This window comes from Myotis myotis, unplaced genomic scaffold (assembly GCF_014108235.1).
Source record: "Myotis myotis isolate mMyoMyo1 unplaced genomic scaffold, mMyoMyo1.p scaffold_m19_p_5, whole genome shotgun sequence".
Lineage (NCBI taxonomy): Eukaryota > Metazoa > Chordata > Mammalia > Chiroptera > Vespertilionidae > Myotis > Myotis myotis.
In genome coordinates, this window is record NW_023416357.1 from 44584043 (window position 1) to 44602927 (window position 18885).

General features: G+C 35.1%; 1 protein-coding gene and 1 non-coding gene across 7 annotated transcripts in view; both read right to left on the minus strand.

Annotated features, from left to right (window-relative positions):
• The window catches only part of SSBP2 (single stranded DNA binding protein 2), a 222080-nt gene that overhangs the window by 57749 nt on the left and 145446 nt on the right, over positions 1-18885 (minus strand). For 4 of the 6 annotated variants that reach the window (XM_036308309.1, XM_036308310.1, XM_036308312.1 and 1 more), the window contains one exon: positions 17772-17861. The exons of the other annotated variants lie outside the window; for them this stretch is intronic. In XM_036308309.1, coding sequence (XP_036164202.1) covers positions 17772-17861 — 90 coding nt within the window. The remainder of the gene's footprint in view (positions 1-17771; positions 17862-18885) is intronic. 6 annotated transcript variants of the gene reach the window in all.
• Positions 13539-13641, minus strand: LOC118657114. The gene has a single exon (XR_004967853.1). It is a non-coding gene; the product is annotated as a U6 spliceosomal RNA (small nuclear RNA).

Below are 18885 nucleotides of genomic sequence, written 5' to 3' on the forward strand. Positions count from 1 at the left end.
ATATTTAGGCTATAAAGCATTTTTAATATTAAATTAGTGCTATTATGACATAAGCTCTTAATATTCAAACTGATCCTTACATTAAGTTATCTGTTAACCATTTATGTCCTCAACTGCTTACTTCTTGAGGTAATGACACAGCAGCAGAACTCAAAAGAGTTTGTATACTAGCAACTGAGAATATTTATACAAATATTTGTACTTCACTATTCAGAAGTTAATTTACTTTCAAATATAATTTAAGGTAGTAAAACAAATTTAAATTATTTATGGTAAAATATGAATCTAAGAGATTACCTATAACAATATAGTCCATCTACGGACAGACGTGAATACTCCCTACTTTAATAACCTCAGAAGAGTAGGTTCTTCAAAAAAAATCCTTGGCTATGAAATGTGCTTACTCTTTATATTTGGTGCAAAAAAATTTGTTTTAATAGTTTGGGCATCAAATACTTGCATAAAGGTGTCATGAGGTGAATCAATATTTTAACTGGAAAAGCCTTCCCCTTGAAAAAGTTATTCCTGTGTGTGCAAAACACATTTGAGTAGAAGTCAAAGCTCTGGATTCTAGCTTTTGCATTCCTACTAATTAACAGAGGGGCCTGAGCCCATAACCTTTCCGCGCTTTAGTTTTTTCAACCTTAAAATGAGTGAATCGGACTAGATGATCTCTAAAGTCCCTTAGAAAAATTAACAAAATAAAACCCATGATTCTGTGTTGATTATTCCCAGCACAACCTTTAAATATAAATATTGGTATATTGTAAATATCTATAAGTATTTGAAGTGTGTGGGAATGGGGAGGGGTGGGGGGTGGAGTTAAAAGCATATGCTCCTAAGGCACAAACCACCTTTATTGAGGAGCTGGAAAAACTTATTTCCATTTCCAGAGAAAATGGAAAACCCACTTGAAGAAAAAAATACTCCAACAAACAAGTATGCTCTTTGTTCAGAGCAAATGTCAATAGGGAGAATTTTAAAAGCTGTACTTATTGATTAAAAGGTGTGCTAGAGATTAGTTCATTCAGCAAATATTTATTAAATACCTATGAAGGCGCTGTCCTAGTGGTTGGACATATCAGTGAATAAAGTAGATAAAGATCACCGTCCTCTGCTTAGGACTTTTCAAGGTTCGCAGTTTTGTAATTAATAGGAGAAAGAATTTTCTGGGGAAATTGTTTTCTACCATCAGTCCACTAATCTGGAACAAATAGAATGTTCTCTTCACCACATGGCAAGTATCGATGAAAACTCGAAGAAAATATTTCAATCTGGTGCCTTCCCTCAAAACTCATATTACATCATCCCTAGTTTATAGAGCTATTAAAAAGTTTTCCAAATTGACAAAATTCATGGAGTAAGATTCTTTATATGATAAACAGAGTAGTACAGTTAGCACTGTGACATACGGAAACTACATTTACAGGCATAAATTCTTGTTTCTATGTTTTTAAGTTGTCTGCCCAGAATGAATGGGATAACTCAACGTGAATAAAAATATATACAAAGTCAGAAAAATCAATAAATATTTGATGACAAAATGAAAGGGAAGAAGACTAACAGAAATACAAATCAAGTGTCTATCTCATTTCCTCAAAATAGTCTTTTAAAGAACAACACAACATTTATAATCATAATTTACTTCAGCATAAATGTCATTCAATTTTAAAAGATTATTAGTTTCCATTATATCAAGAATTATTCATGGACTTTTACACTTCTGCTTTTCTTACATTCTATTTTCTAAAGAGAGATTTTCCCTTCTTCATTGCCCTTTCTGCTAGTGGGATGTAGTAGTCTCCCTCTTACATGGTCTTCCACAGGCAACTTAGTGTTTTATCTCAATCCCTAAGATCAGAAGCAGCCAGTCCTTCCTCTTTCCCCGCACTAGTTGGAGGTAGATTTCTCAGTCCAATTCTTTCCTTCTCTGAAGATCCCAGACCTCCCTCCAAGGGAATGGTTTCATAAATAATTTACCAGTACCCAAATTACAGGTGATAAGGATCATTTTAGGCCCTCACTCCTTACAAGATCAAAGTAGATATCTTAGATTGCTCAAATGTTGTTAACATTTTCTAACACTAATAGCTTTTAAAAAACCTATAAATATGATTTATCCACAGCAGAATATTCTCTATTTCTTGAGAATACTCTGTACTCTCCTTTCTCTGCCAAGTAAATTTCTATTAATCCTCCAAGGGCCAGTTTAAATGTCACTGCCTCTTTAAAGAATCTTCCTAGGCTCCTTTCCCTCTACTTCCTTTGCACATTGTTCACACCATGTCATAAAGTACACTGCGGGGAGACATGTGCCTTGATATGTAGAAAACCAACTTCAGAGGAAAGAACACAAAACCGTATCAGGCAGTCATCACCTTAATGTGAGGCGGCAAAATGTAATTTATCCATAAAATTGGTATTTCCTAGATCCTTAAAATTGATGTAGCAATGTATAAATCACCTTAAATCATATTTTAAATATTCGACATGACTTTAGAAACCCTTTAACTCTTAGCGTTTAAGAACAAGTTGATACAGAAAAATTTTAATCATTAATAAATAAAAGTTTTTAAAAAATACCAATCATTTAACCACTTTCTATATACTATGTTTTATTTTATGAGCATAATTTAGAACGTATCAGTGATGAAGAGAAGAATAACACTAACTTCTTTAGAGGGAACAAATGTAGCATTTAGTTTATGCTTCTGAAAATTTAGAAGTCTGAGGTATATTCTAAAGTATATAATTATGCACAATTTATGTAATTCAAAGTAATTTTGAACTTTTTTGAGGACAAAATTATTCATGTGCAATTTGCTTCTAATTTTGAAAAGAATAATGAATAATATCTTTCTAAATGACTAAAAGAAATACACAATTACCAAGTTTAAAAAAATGAGAACTTCAAAACAACTTAGCAAATGAACACTCACTTCAAAAATGACTTCTTCATAAAATCCCTTGAAGTTTTACAAGTTCTTTATTGTATAATTATAATAAAATTGGAATTTTATAATTTTATTTGAATATGCCCTTTGACATATTTGTAGAGTAGAAAGTTTTGCTCGGTAGAGTTTAATAGCTTATTCATGTATAACAGACCAAATTTCTTAACTAGCACTTTAGTTTTCTTACTGCTGTAACATTCTACTGCAGCAATACATTTATAGAATAAAGGCAGGTACACATACTTCATTCTTACAACCAACTGACCACAAATAAATTGTCTGACTTCGCACTTCTTCCTAGGCCTCCCAGCAACTGTGCAACCATTCACTTAATATAGAATTTTTTACCCTGGCTACCACTCAACCATGAAAAGCTGAAGAGGCAGTGGTATTTCAGGTAAGCAAGTTAATTTGCATAGAAAGCACTAATTAGCATGTGATCTGGATTTACTGGAGGAAAAGAAATGTGACAACTGAAATAAATACATTCACTAAGCTTTATCTCTCTTTTCTTGAACATTTTTGGTGGAGCTTTGATAATATATGTAGTTTTAGTAGTCTGTGTTTTGAAAGTCAAATGTCAACAGGGAATAGCAGAGCTGGGTGGGGAATGGTGGTAAATGGATGTGGTATTATTAGAAGAGTATCATCATTATAATCAAACTGTTCATTATAATGTGATAACTTCTAATGAGGTTTCGAAAGGAAGCAGTTAGCACATTCTGGGAGAGCATGTACAGAGTAGCATTCAATAAATATTTGGTTGGTTCCACAGCTGGCTCATGGACCCAGTGAATGAGCAACATTGATGGAAGACTGTAAAAACCAGCTAAAGATGTAATAAAGCTTGGTTCTCGTGTATAAAATCTCACCTGACCAGTTTATTGTTTTGTTAAAAACAGCTAGTATCTATTGATATGATAAACTGTAAGCTACAGTATTGGCATAGTATGCCCGGTTTTCTAGGGAAAATGCTTATAAAATATGTATAGAGGGAGAAGTTCTGCTGGCTTAAGTAGGGTACATTTTATCTCCCAGAGGACCTAGTAAAAGCAGGCAATGAACAAGTGTTGGAGAGACCGAGAAGATACTGAATTATAATTACAATATACATATCAACAACATAGAAGAGAACTTACAATACAGATGAGTAATAAGGCCTTTTATTCTATTCTACTGCTTTCAGGTTTATCTTACTATTTCTGGGGTGCAGAATTTGAAATAATAATTCTTAGGCAGTTTTATAGAGTACTAATATTTAGTCATAACTCTTTGGCAAAAAGAATGTCAGCTTAATTTAGGGATGATTTGGCAAAGAAAGTATGGTACCTTAGTGATCTTTTTCTGAAGCATAGGCCAGCCAGGAAAACTGCTAAGAACTCCGTATAGCAGCTTATCTCACAGTTTGTCTCATAAAGTGCTGTGTTTATACATGAGACAGTCTTTGCAGACTAAACTATCAAAAAGCTATAATTCTTAGGTCTCAGAAACATGTTTTAGCTGAAGGGGAACAAAGTTTGTCACTCCAAAATATACCTCTTTGAAGTATTGATCATTTTAAGCTGGCTATTTTTAAGAAATTGAGACTCAGGAAGAACCTTCGATCTTCCCCCTAACTGCTTAAAAGAGAATTAGATAGAGGACCTGCTCCAGGAAGGGAGCTCTCATAATAGGTAACAATGGGACACAGAGGTAAGTTTAATATGAAGTAGTATGTGATAGGGAGGAATCTAGCAAGGTCCCTATGATCAAAGTCCTCCGTGTCCCATTGTTAAAGATGGCCCAAACATTTATTTTCCATCTCCATGTGAACTGTGAATTGCCTTCCTCCCTTGTAGAGCCTAAAACCATTACCCCCCCCCCCCGCCCCCCGCCCTTTCTCCTTAGCTCAATATGACATATAAAACTCAACTGCCTGGTTTCCTCAGGTCTCATATTGTTATGGAACCCTATATTACATATGTAGTAAATTTGATTTTTTCATCTGTTCATCTGTCTCATGTCAATTTGATTAGACCAGCCAGAAGAACAGGGAAAAGAGGGAAATTTTTCCCTTCCCCCACAGCTTATATATTTTCTTTCCATTAAAAAAAGGCTCATATTTGAGTAAGAACATTAGACATTTGCTGTCTTCATATCAAATTGTCTTTAGCACATAACCATCTTGACTCCAAAAATCTGTTAGAAAATGGTTATTTGCCAAAAATTAATCAGCATTTAGGCAGAAACACAAAATACAAAGTAATATAGAACTTGACAAAATATGGGTTATGTTCAGTAATTCCATTGATTATATAAAGATCAAATATCTAGCTTATTGGTCCTGGGCAGGCATGGCTTTAGACACATTTAATCTTTCTTCTGATATTTCGATGTACTGTTTAAGCAGACAGAAGGGAATAAGACATACTCTATGACAAAAATTATTCTAATATCTTTCAAGGAAAAAAACTCCCAAAAATAATTTTAGAAAAGGATAAATATGACAGGTTATGATTATTTACCTATAGTCCTGGAAAATTAATATAAATATATTCACTGTAATATTTATCCAAAAGCATAAACTTAAAAAAACTAAATATTACTTTTTATTCAGTCTGTGTCCATTTTTTTAGTTAATGCACAGTTCTCTTTGCTGTGCATGATTTTCCTATACAGATTTCTATTCTCTATTTTGCTATTCTATATTTCCCTTAGGAGACAATCTTTTTTCTTAAGTGTGTTGTTCTTAAAATCATGTGCTACTGAGAATATTATTTTGAAAAATCATTACAGAATGTTGTGACTTAACATTTCATTTCAGACATCTTATACATAGTAAGAACACTCACATATTTTTATATTTATAATTCGATGAGATGCTTTGTGAGGTTTCTTCATGAGAATTTTTTTCTGTAGAAAAGTAATGAAGCCTAAATTATGCAGCAAATGAATTTTGTCAAAGTTACTTTACAATTTATGTATTTTAATTGGTCTAGTTTCTTTTCTGTTTTTCATGACAATCTCCATCAGACATTACTGACACCCTAGTGAATAAGACACTCTTGATTAACACATTTTAATTCCAACTAGTATTAAACTAATTTAGCTCACAAAATGACATACTTGTGCTGGCATATTCTGCTGATAAGCATAAATATGTAGTTTATGTCCCATACATCTTAGATATTCTATCATCATCAACACAATTAAAGCAACTCATAAAGTGACTGCAAAATATTAACAGATCCAGTTTCCTAGATGTTATCTTGGCAATTCAGCACTGAGTTATACTTTTGATATGGATTTAGTCTAAGCATCAAAATTGCTAATTTACATTATGGGCGTTTTCAAACAGATTCTATTTCTGAAGCCTTCATTACTATATGTTAGATACAGGTGTGTGACAGTGGACTTGTGGATTGAGAATGGGGACTATGCTGGCTGCTGGTCTAATAAAATATGTAAGTTTGATGATATTCTACAAAAACTTTAATATTTTGTTTTAGATTAATTTATACTCACAAACACACACAGACACATTTCTCTGGTGTCCATGGGACAAGCAGCTGGAATCCTATGCTAAGTCAGCTCTGTGCTGCCTCCCGCTGCTGACTGAAGTCACAAGGACAGATCAGCCTTAGTGTATTAAAAAACAATAACACTACGGGTATGAAAAGGAATATTTGAGATTTATCATTTAGGATAAATTACCACTGACTCAACCAAAAAAGAAGTTAAAACGATAATTTTTATAAGCCACTCTTAATTTTTCATTAAAGAATGCAAAAGTGTACCCTTCTTTGTTTTCCTCATTTTATAGTCAGACTTCCATCTAAACTCGTTCCAGATGCAAGTGTGTGAGACAGATCGTTTACCTATATGTTCCACTGCAAAAGAAAAATGCTACTTTGCCTGATCCTTTGAACATCGTGATATGCTAGGAAAATTTCTACTGATTAAGAGTGCCTTCAAATTCACATGCAATGATAACATTTGTTAAAGAAACTGTCCTATGGGGTTGGTGTTCTGATACAAGTGTCAGATTGTATACAGGAGTGGGAAAAAGTAGATTTACAGTTTTAATACAAATAAATAATACAATAATTAATAAACAATAGAAAGTAAACTCTGTTTCGTGTACTCACAACTGTAAACCTGCTTTTGCTCACCCCTGTATATTTTTACTTTCTTTAGAAATAAAGTGGTACTCTCATATTCACTTGGTTACTTACCTGTAAACCTGAAGTCTATACTTGAAATTACTCATGTCTAAACTATATAAAATAGTCTTTCTACAGAACAGAAAGACTTTCTAAATTACTAATGTGCCAAAAAGTCTTTTGAAAGTAGAGTTTACTAATTTGACTAACGTTAAAAAGTATAAAAATAAGCAAGATGAGCGAATTCAACTTGTACAAACTAAAGTTATTTCTCCATCTCCAATTTAAAATATATATTTTTGAATACGAGTGTCTTAAATAGATGTACAAAATAAAACTTATAATACAAATTCAAGTAGAAAAATATTTACAGATGTCAAAAGTGTTTGTAATGTCAGAAATCATTTATAGGATATAAAAATGACAGAAAACGGTATTCACATTTGAGGGAATTCTAAGTAATCAATTATTTTTACTCCTTCTTGATAAGTATCCTACTATGTACAAAGGACATCTGATTACTCTATTCCCTGGTATTATAACTTGGACTCCAGATTATACCTGATTGCTGGTAGATGGATGATGACACCTGGCAATAGGTGTCACACTCTCTTCCCACAGGTGCCAGCAAAGCTGTCCTTCCAGGGGATGAGCAGTTTACAACAGCTGACACTTCACTCCCAGCAGCATTTCTCTGACCTCTCTGATCTCCCTCCAGCTATTGCCTCATTTCTCTTTCCCTTTAGAGCAAACCTCTTTGAAAGAGTTGGACATACTTGTTGGCTCTAGTTTCTTTCCAGCTTATCCGAGTCCACCTTTATGAGGGTTTCATCCCCTCACTTCGCTGAAACTGCCTTAGCAAGGCCATCAATGACCTTCTTGTTAAAGCCAGTGGTCAACTGTCAGTCCTCAACCAGTTTGGACTGTAGCAGCATTTACACAGCGGATCATTTCTCTTCTCCTTGAAACTTTTTTTTTTTTTTTTTTGGCTTCCAGGACAGCGCTTTGCCTGGTTTTCTTCCAATCTCATGGGCTGCTCCTTCTCATTCTTCTTTGCTGGTTCCTCCTCAGCTCCCTGACTTCCTAACATCAGAGTGCCCGGGATCCTTGTGGAGCTCCTATCTCTATCTATACTCACTATCTTGGTGATGTTATCCAGGCTCACAGCTTTAATTATCACCCATATGCTAACGACTCTCCAAATTACATCTCTAGCCCAAGCCTTAAACATATAACTCCAAACATTGATATCTTGTTCCCTATTCAACCTCTTGTGAATATCTAATAGCCATCTTAATCTTAAGTTCAAAATTAAACTTATTTCCCCTCACACCTCCTCTTGAAGTTTTACCTACATGAGAAATGTCAACTCCGTATTTCCAGCTGAACAGGCACCCTTGATTTAGCCTTTTCCCTCCTAACACAAGTCCCAACAACCACCAAAATCTGTTAGCTCTAGCTTCATAATATATCTAGAATCCAATCATTTCTTACCATTGCTACCCTCTTAGTCCAGGCAATAATAATTTCTTGTCAGAATTTTGCAATGACATCCAAACTGGTCTCCCTGTTCCCATCCTTCCCTCCTACAGATTAATCTGGACATAGCAACCATGATAACCCTGTTCAAACCTTCTAATCGGAGTCAAACCCCAAATCCCTACAATGACCTATAAAGACTACCTGATAAGGCTTCCTGTTATCTAACACTTCATATCTAACTCTTCTCCCCAGCTATCACTCCACTTTAGCTACCCAGACCTTCTTGTCCCTGCAAAAAACCAGCCATGCTTTAACTCAGGGGCTTTATGCTTTCCTGTCTCTCAGCCTAGCACAGTCCTCCCAGATATTGACTGCATGCTCCTTCATTTCCTTTGGGTCTTTACTTAAATGGCATCTTCTCGACGAGTTCTCTGGCCACCCTACCCCAAATTTCTGCAAGGCTTCCTACTTTCCTTTTCGGTTTCATTTTTCTCCCTAGCCCTGACCATCATCCAACATATCATATGTTTTAAAATATTTACTTTGTTTATTGACTGTCTCCCTTAGTAGACTCTGAGTTCTATATGGGCAGGGATTTCTATTTATCTTGTTTACTGCAGCAGAAACTCTAGTGGGTGGGGGTGGGGGGTGCAGCAATATTTGTTGCTGAATACTATCAGCAAACTTAGCCAATGGTCCTCAAATTTCAGTTTGAAAGATTCATCTGTTAAAAACAAAACTAAACAACAGACATAAAGGATTTCTAGTCCTACATCCCCACTCCCAAGAACATGGACACACTAGGAGTAGGTGACTTCCAGGACTCTCACATCCGCAGGCACAGAATACACTTGGAGAAAGTGCTCTGGACCCCACCTGCTGGGTCTCTTACAGGCTATGGCGTGGTGACCATATTCCTATAGAACAGGAGTGGACAAATCGTGGCTCACGGGCTAGCTCTGGCCCACCACTCGTTTTTGTAAATAATGTTTTACTGGAATAGCCATGCTTATCAGTTTACATAGTGCCTATGTCTGCTTTTTCACAACAACAGAGTTGAGGAGATGTGCTTTTAAAGTCTAAAATATTCACTATCTGGCTTTCACGTTTTATGGACCCCTGATACAGAATATAAAATAAGTTATCCCTGAGTACTACCTAATGATAAGCCATTTTTTAAAAAGTTGAAAGCATCCTAATGTATACTTAAGACAAATCTATCCCACCTACACAGGAAATTTGTATTATTCCTTATCTTTAATTTCTCAAACAATAGACCATTTTTATTTCTGTAACCAACCTTAAATAAAAAATTAAATTGTGTTATAAATAGCCTTTGCATGTTTGCAATTTGGTATACATATTGCACCCCACGGGGCTCTTATTAAAATTTCAGCACTCTGGGAAAATTTTCAGTTAGATATTTTTCAAAAGAAAAACTGTAATTTCAAATTATTTGAAAAATAGATTAACTCTCACCACAGGTAAAATTTTAAAATATGGTATTTTATTGTTTAATATTAAATATCGTTATACCTATAGGATGAAAGTGAAAGCAAAACCAGTATTAGTCTAGGATGGCCAAACTAACTTCTCCCTACAGAAGAGAAACACATAAACAAAAAAGAAGGATTTCTGAGAGAAAACTATTTCATTCCATCCTGATAGGGAAACCTCAGTGAAGACTCTAAGCCCGGCTCTCCCTCCTCAGCTCTCTCCGTCCAGTCACTGCTGCAAGGACTTCAGTTGTTTGAAGCTGCAATTTGTTAAAAAGCTCACTTAGTTGCTCAAGCTGAGCAGTTTTAATTTATTTTAATAGTTGAGGCCAGAAAAAACTATTACCACAACTGCAGGAAAGCATTATCAAAGCCAGCTGTTAGGCCGCTTTTATCTTTACACTAGAGAAAGACCTGCTCTATTTTTAATATTTAGAATCTCTGCTCTTTAAAGTTTCAAAATTACATTTTGTAAGAAAATTAAACTTAATTTCTATTTCTTGAACTTTGATAGGTAATTTGATAAGTAAGTAAGCTTTCCCCACCTCCATTCTCTAAATCCTGGTGCATTTAGTTCTGAGAAATGCCATTTTTATGTTGTAATTTTTAAACTACATATACATTGATAGTGTTAGTTCAGTAAATCAGTTCTTCTTGAGATTTTCAGTATCTTATTCAAACTAAGAAAAGATATTCAAACTAATCTTTTAGTTTGTTATCTAAGATCAAAGACAGTATCTACAACTTCTGGGAGAGGGAAAGGGAGCAGTTCCCGAGGTTAGAGTACTTCCCAAGACTAATTTCTGAAACAGCCATGGTCAGGAAGGAAAGAGGAAAGACAAACAAACCATTGGGAGTGAAGACAATATGAAGATTAATAACAACAGAAGGGAACTGAGAAGGCATGTAGACTATTTAACTATTGTATACATAATACAGTAAACCAGGTGCCAACTGATAATAAAATAGCTGCATTCTCAGAGTCTGATTAGGAACAGCAGAGCAGATGGGTATACTTAGTTATGAAGGTATCATCAAAATGCAGGGCTTATTTCCAGAAATAGGTTAAATAAATCGACCTCCAGAAACATTCAACCAGAGCTTGCCAAAACATTTCTTTTTGTTTTTCTTTTTCAGTTTCAAGTGTTAGATTAAATAACCATTTTTCTCATTTTTGATTCATTTTAACTTTTTTTCTTTTAACATATTGACTATTACCCTAAGCTAAGCTTTGTTTTTATCTTCATTGTAAGTGATTTATACTGAGCTTTTTCTAATCAATAATACCACCGAGTAGAAAAGGGGACATTTCTTTCTAATTTTTGTTCTTCTTATTGCGTTATTACTATGTCAAAGTGTTAGGTCAGCCTGCTATAGTGCAGTCTTGCTAAAAATAAAACCTTTGAAAAACATACCCTGAAGAGCAGAGACATCTGCAAACCACCACTAGATGGCAAGGCAGCTTTACCATTGCTCACGTCATGCCTGTGAAGAAAACATGCCTTACAAACCTGCCGCTACATGTTTCCTGCCTTATCAGAGTTGCGATCAATTCAGACTTTAAAACATGGATGACCACCTTAGTATGAAACTAAATTACTTGGTACACATTATCTTTAACAAGTATTTATAATCTTATTCATGTCAAAGCCTTAAATTTACAACCCAACACCAACAGACCATTAGTTTGCAACAGTTTCAGTTAAGAAAACTAAAGATTCAGGAACTATAATACAGTAAATGTATCAAGATGAAAATCAAAATAAAACATAATATGGTAACAATGAACAAAAGGCTATACAAAGATCACAATTAGATATTTACAAGTATATCCCAAATTAGGTCTATGCTCAAAGATATCTACATCAGTATTTATTAAAATATTATATTGTGGTTTTATATAATAGATATATGTTCAGTAGAATGATAAAAACAAGATACAGGCCCAGCAAATGTGGCTCCATGGTTGAGCACTGAGCCATGAACCAAGAGGTTACTGGTTGGATTCCTGGTCAGAGCATACGCCCAAGTTTCAGGCTAGATCCCAGTAGGGGACATGCAGGAGGCAACCAATGCATGTTTCTAGTTGTTCCTTTCTCCCTTCCTCTCTCTAAAATCAATAAAAACATATTTAAAGTTTTAAAAAAGATATAGTTTTCTTCTTAAAAATTTTCTTATGATAAAAGGAAGAAAGGAGGGGACAAAGTATTTTCATCCCCTTCCTCCAATTTTTTTGGTTGAAACAAGAAATGTTCTTTTTTATTTTTTAATGTGGCACAAGTTATAGTAAATTCACAAGAGAAGTTTTCTTGTTACTCAAAACTATAAAATTATGGTACTTCATAAGGTAAGAGAGTTAATACTCTTAATTTTTTTAAAGCACAAAAGAATGAGAACTTTTTTATTTTATGCATTTTACTAAACTATTTTGATTATTATACATAACTGAGAAGAAAATCTAATTGGTTCAAGGAACACTGCTGCCTACGCAATAAAATTATAGGAATCAAACTTTGCCTCTCTTTTAGTGAGAATGCTATGAGAATGAATAAATAGCAGATTGACTCTTTTAATACATAATTCGGGTTTGCTAGCATACAGCGAAACTTCTGAATAAGACTCTAGCACAGGGACAGGAGAGGCGGATTACAAACTCAGTTCTGAGTGCACTGAGTCCATTTTGCGTACATTCATCGCACCACAATACTGTATTTTCTTCCACTAACATTGACAAATGAACATACAGGCCAACGAACATTTAGGTTTGAAGCCTAGTAGAAATTTAAGAAAGTCTCCTTCCCTCTGACCCCTGTGGCAAGACTTCCCAATTGAAGAAAGTTGCTCTAAAACCCTTCGCCAGTCCCATGGTAGGTCACTTTGAGAATTTTAGGGTTTTGTATATAAATTATTCCTTTGATGAAAGACTCAAAGTAAATAAATATATGTGACTGACTTTCAGTGGCTTTATTTTGCCAAATTGATACCTCCTTTGCAAGCCAAACTATTCCCACTGATTTTACTTCATTGGTTTCCTACTCAACAACAGAAGCTCTCCCATTTCAATAAAAACATCCAAGTGTAAATATGAACAACGTTAATGTCTTTCACAAATAGAAAGACACTAATCTCAGGACTGCCTTCCAGGATGGACTTGTTAAATGTATGAGGTATTAATCCTAATTATTCATTTTAGAGTTTAATTGCTATTATTCAAATGGAGCTGTTACATAATCACAAACTTAGTTTGTGATAATTCCACTTGGTAATATATTTAAGTCAGAGATAGAAAAGAAGGGGCCTGTTTTGCAATGTCAACAGGGATAAAAGGAGTATGTTTGTCTATTTAGGAGAAATATTTTAATGTACTTCTTATGATATGATCACATAGTAAGTCAAGTTCCAAACTCCTAAATCCAGTGTTTTATATGCGAGTTACAAATTCTTTTTTTTTTTTTTTTTTTTTTTTAAATATGGAACACTTCACGAATTTGTGTGTCATCCTTGCACAGGGGCCATGCTAATCTTCTCCGTATTGTTCCAATTTTAGTATATGTGCTGCCAAAGCACTCACCAAATTCTTCTTTCGTTAGTTTCATTTATTCATTAAAACTCTAATAGGTTCAATTCTTTCCTGCTCTAGTCCCATTCCAGCTGCCCCCAAATAGGCTTTACACTTCTTCACTAAGGATGGGGATTTGAAACTATTCTCATACTCTAGGTAACTACTGGAGTTTAATATTTTTTTTGGAACTGAACTAGAAACTGGTCTTAGAACTTAAATTATAATTGTTTGTTGCTATTTCTACTCAGAGAAGGCAGCTACTCTTCACTAACAAAGGGGATGGCCAGAATCATGCTGAAATATGGCCCAATCGCAGTAGGAAACCAATGCCGATATTTAGGAAATACTTGAGTAGTCTGATCCAAAAGATCCGACTATGTACCAAAAGATACATCCTATCTCTTTTTTAAAAGTTTGATAATTTGAATTATTCCTAGAGAGATATTCCTAGGGAGACTGGACATATTTCAACCTGTTGAATGGGAAAAAGAGTATTTGGGATTAGCTGGAATGGTCTCTCTGAATAGAGGGATGACATGTATCAAACTCAAATATATCTAACACTTTTTCTAAGTCCTATCTTTCTTAAGTCAGATAAAAAAATTAAAATTTTCCAGAGGCCTAAAGTTGGAATCTCAGATTCATTATATTTTTTAAAATTTTTTGATTGATTTCAGAGAAGAAGGAGAGGAAGAGAGAGATACAAACACCAATGATGATAGAGACTGCACGTCCCCTTCTGGAGATCAGGCCTGCAACTCGGGCATGTGCCCCGACTGGGAATCAAACTGTGACCTCCTGGTTTACAGGTCTACGTTCAACCACCAAGCCACGCCGGCTGAGCCTCAGATTCATTCTTGATTCCTCCAGCTCTTTTCTACCCCTAATTTGGTTAACCGAGACCTAGCAAACATAACTATGAAATGCTGCTTCCTTTCCAACTAGTTTTCAAAAGTTTCAGTTAAGAAAACTAAAGGTCCAGCCACTAGAATACAGTAAATGCCACTGCTCTTGAATATGTCCACAAACTGTCTCCTTTGGGCTACTGTAATAGCCAACCAACTGATATCCTGCATCCAGTTCTGTTGCCCTTGTTCGTCTTTTGAGTGTTAGTATGTTTGGAGTTCTGTTGTTTCCCCTCTCAATCTCTCATTCTGTACTTCCGCCCGGGAAAGTTGATAAAGGCACTGTGGATTCAAGTGCCCTTAATATGATGATAATCCTGCAATTTTTATCTCTAGCCTAGATCATTATCTTAGGCTTCAAACCTGTATATTCACTGGTCTAAGAGATATCTCTTGGAGGTCCCACAGAAACCTCACCTGTTCACCTCAATCCTAGTCCTCATTTGTGGTCCCAGTCTCAGAAAATGAAACCTCCACCTGCCCAGGTGAGAGCCAGAAACCAGATACTATTCTTGGGTTCTTTCACTCATAATCTCGCATTTATTTGTCACTCATATCTGTTCATCCTCTCCATACTCACTGACCCGATCAGTCCAGGCCATCATTAAATTTCCCCTGGATTACTGTACCAGACTCCTAAATAGTCTCCCTACCCTCAGGCTTGTCCCACTGCAATCCTGACTACACACTGCAACCGGTGTGATTTTTCAAAAATTGCAAATATGGACAAGCTTCTCTCCTGCTTAAAATCCTTCAATAGCTTACTGCTGCCCTTAAGATCAAGATACAAATGCAAAACTGATCTCTAGAAGGCTCCTCAAGGTTCCTATGGAGACTCATCACTAGCCACTGCCCCTTTAGCTAATTAAGCTCTGGTTTTACATTTGGTCTCTCGGCTTTCCACTCTGGGTCTTTGAAATTCTTTTTCCTCTTCCTGGAATATTCTTTCTCTCTGTCCCTGCCTCCTTTGCCAAACTCATCTTTAGATGCCAATTGGATTTCATTTACTATTTCCCTGAAATGCCCCTCCCAAGATTGCTCCCAAGATTGGGTTTGGCGGCCTTCTGATTTGCTCTAAGAGAACACTCTATTCATTTTATATGGACATGTTGTTTCTATACTCTAATTGCGCTCTCTCTCTCTCTCTCTCTCTCTCTCTCTCTCTCTCTAACCATACCATTGGTTTTTTGAGGGTAAGGGCTTTGTATGTAATTGTATCATAGGTGCCTAACAAAGCCTGATTGCAGTCTATAGTTTGAATTCAGGTCCTTCTACAACAGTGGTTCTCAACCCCCTGGCCCTTTAAATACAGTTCCTCATGTTGTGACCCAACCATAAGATTATTTTCATTGCTACTTCATAACTGTAATGTTGCTACTGTTATGAATCATAATGTAAATATCTGATATGCAGGATGGTCTTAGGCGACCCCTGTGAAAGGGTCGTTCGACTGCCAAAGGGGTCGTGACCCACAGGCTGAGAACCGCTGTTCTAAAAGATGTCTGGCAGCTCTTCCAGGCCTACTGAATAAAGACTCCCGTTTTAATGTGGTAGATAAGGCCCCTCTCAATGTGCTGGAAGATATCTTCCCAACTTCATGTCCAGGAACTCCTGCCTATGCTCCCTCTACTTTCCGAGTATATTACTCTGAACACCTCCGCACAGGGTCATTCTGATGCCTCCACACACTTTTGCTTATACTGTTCCCACTTTCTGGAATATCACTCCTCTGCTTGTTTCCTGAATAACTTTTTCCAAACCCTTCTTAGCTCCAATTCAGGCAGACTTAATAGCTCTCTTCTAGGTCATCACGGAACGTTAAATTTTCCTCTGTTACAGCACTTATCTTGCTATATTACAGTTATTTCTCTTTAATGCCTCCCTGGCCAGACAATGAACTTCAGGAAGATACATATTATGTATACTCATTTTTAGATGCCTGCCACAGTGCCTGGCTTCTAATAGGATTTAACTATTTATCACATTAAAATAATTAAAGCACATGTACTGTTTCAACTACTCTTATCAAGATTAAGGCAGAAGACAGGTAAGGGGAGAATAAGTTATTCTACAAAAAGTAAAAGTGAAAATGTATAGTTTTATATACTTTGTTTAACCCTAGGAAGAATTTGGCTTCCTTCCCAACCTACCCCCTTATGTATCCTTGGCAAGAGAAATAAGAGCACGAGGGAAAAAAAATGAGCTAGAAATGTTTTATGAGTAATGCTCTACTAAAACTTTAAAAGGAAAATTTAATGACAAAAGTCCAGAAAGCCTTGATTTGAATCCCAGCCCCATTACATTCTGACCTTGAGCAAACTACTATATCTACCAAGCCTTGGCTTATCCATCTGTGCAATGGCAATGATAATAATATATCTTCACATCTAGGGTTATTGTAAGGATTAAGAGTTTATATATGTAAAATATTTAGAACAAAGCATGGCATATAGTAAGCAGTTATTGTGTTAGATATTGTTATTATTACATTAATTCCTATAATGCCTTCAACTCTAGTTTTTAACTCCTAAATTCTTCCTAATTTTCTCAAAGGGTGGTATAAAATTAACCCGGTAGTAAAATAAATGAGTTTCAAAATCTTTGTTGGTTTGGGTTAGAAAACTGTCAAATTTAAGATGTGGATGCCATAAAATTAAAAAGGGATGTATTGTAATTCTTAAATCACTATTATCATTGCTAAAATAAGAGTTATTAAAATTTTACAATACTAACATGTGATGTAATGATATTAATAAAAATTCCAGCTTAAAAGCCACAAAAATGATTTTCAAATATTTTGATAGATAACCTATAATCTTGATAAGTAAATAGTTATGATTAGCCATATTTTTTTTAAAGTACAGCCAAATCTTGATTACCTTTAGTCTCTGGAGACATTGATAACTTAGATATTTAAAATCCATTTCAGAACTTCATCTTTAGCCTCTTCTCCTATCAAACCTTTACCATGGTTCACTTAATGGGCTAATTTGCATTTCGACTCCTTTTTTTCTTCTTGAACAATGAAATAGCAAAATAAATAAATGAATAAAGTTTTGACAATAATATAGGAAGGAAGGGCTAAATGTCTTTGAATAATCAAGAGTTGGCTGCACAGCATTATGTTTATCTTAAGAATAAAAATAGTCTCACTCTCCTTCATATCTTTAAATAAAATCAAACAGGAGTTCCTATGCCTTAACATTCCTAGTCAGAGTTTCTCTGAGTACCTGAAAGAACCCTGGTGGTACAGGACCTACTGGCATGCCATCTCCTGGGGGAATGTTTCCTAGCACTGGACTGGGAGCTGCTGCAGCACTCTGCAAAGAATAAAGGAGAAACAAACCTATATCATTACAGAGAAGGCACAAAACCAAAGACTAATGATAATAGACTGTAGGAGGGGAAGCTTTTCATCCTGGGAACAAATATTGGTAATTTCCCCCTCTACAGAGGTAAACTAAGATACAACAGTTAGTTTAGTATATGATTAAGTTATTTGGTTTAAACAGGTCTCTTTAAATTTTCTGAAGTCACAGAACTTTAATAAGATGTTATATTTGAATGACATATAAAAAACAAATAATATAACAAAATGATAAAAGTTTAAACAAATGCTTTAAGGCACAGGCATCTGAAATGGCAACATCGTAACAATAGGTAAATATGTAAGCAATAAGTTTGAAAATGGTAGTTGTAGGAGTTGGAAAACAGAACTATCTTTTTAGATTACGCTTTTCTGTATGTCATAAATAAATTAAGTTTCTGCCTATAGGTGGCAACACATTATTTATTATCTTTCTGATAGACTACAATTGGTAGCTAAAACATAATTGATAGCAAAAATAACATAGTGAGTGTAAAAAAATAATTAGGAGACTTAAGAGAAAGGAATTAGATTTGGAGTGAAGAGTCTCATATAAACAAATTATTTAAAAAACAGGTTGAAAAATTCAAAGTCTATTTCACTTGCAAATTATTTCATCAAATCCTAGGGCTTCATGACAAAAAAGTACAAAAACCTTTGGGTTTAGACTTTGTAATCAAATCAAGGTTTTAGATTTAATTCTTACACAGAGCAGTAATATATACAAGTGCTCTACAATCATGGATTTCATCTCTCAACCTGGGTGGGCACATTACAAATACTGAGAACAGTCAAGAAGGAACCAAAAATATGCTAAAGACAGATTTTTACACATCCAACTGTTCTCTATGAAAGGAACTCAAAACAAACACTGGATCTAGTGGATCTGCGGCACTACCCTCACCTATTCATTCATGTACTAATATCCCAATAGAAGATGTAATATCTCAATATATTTGTAACATATATCTCCCAGT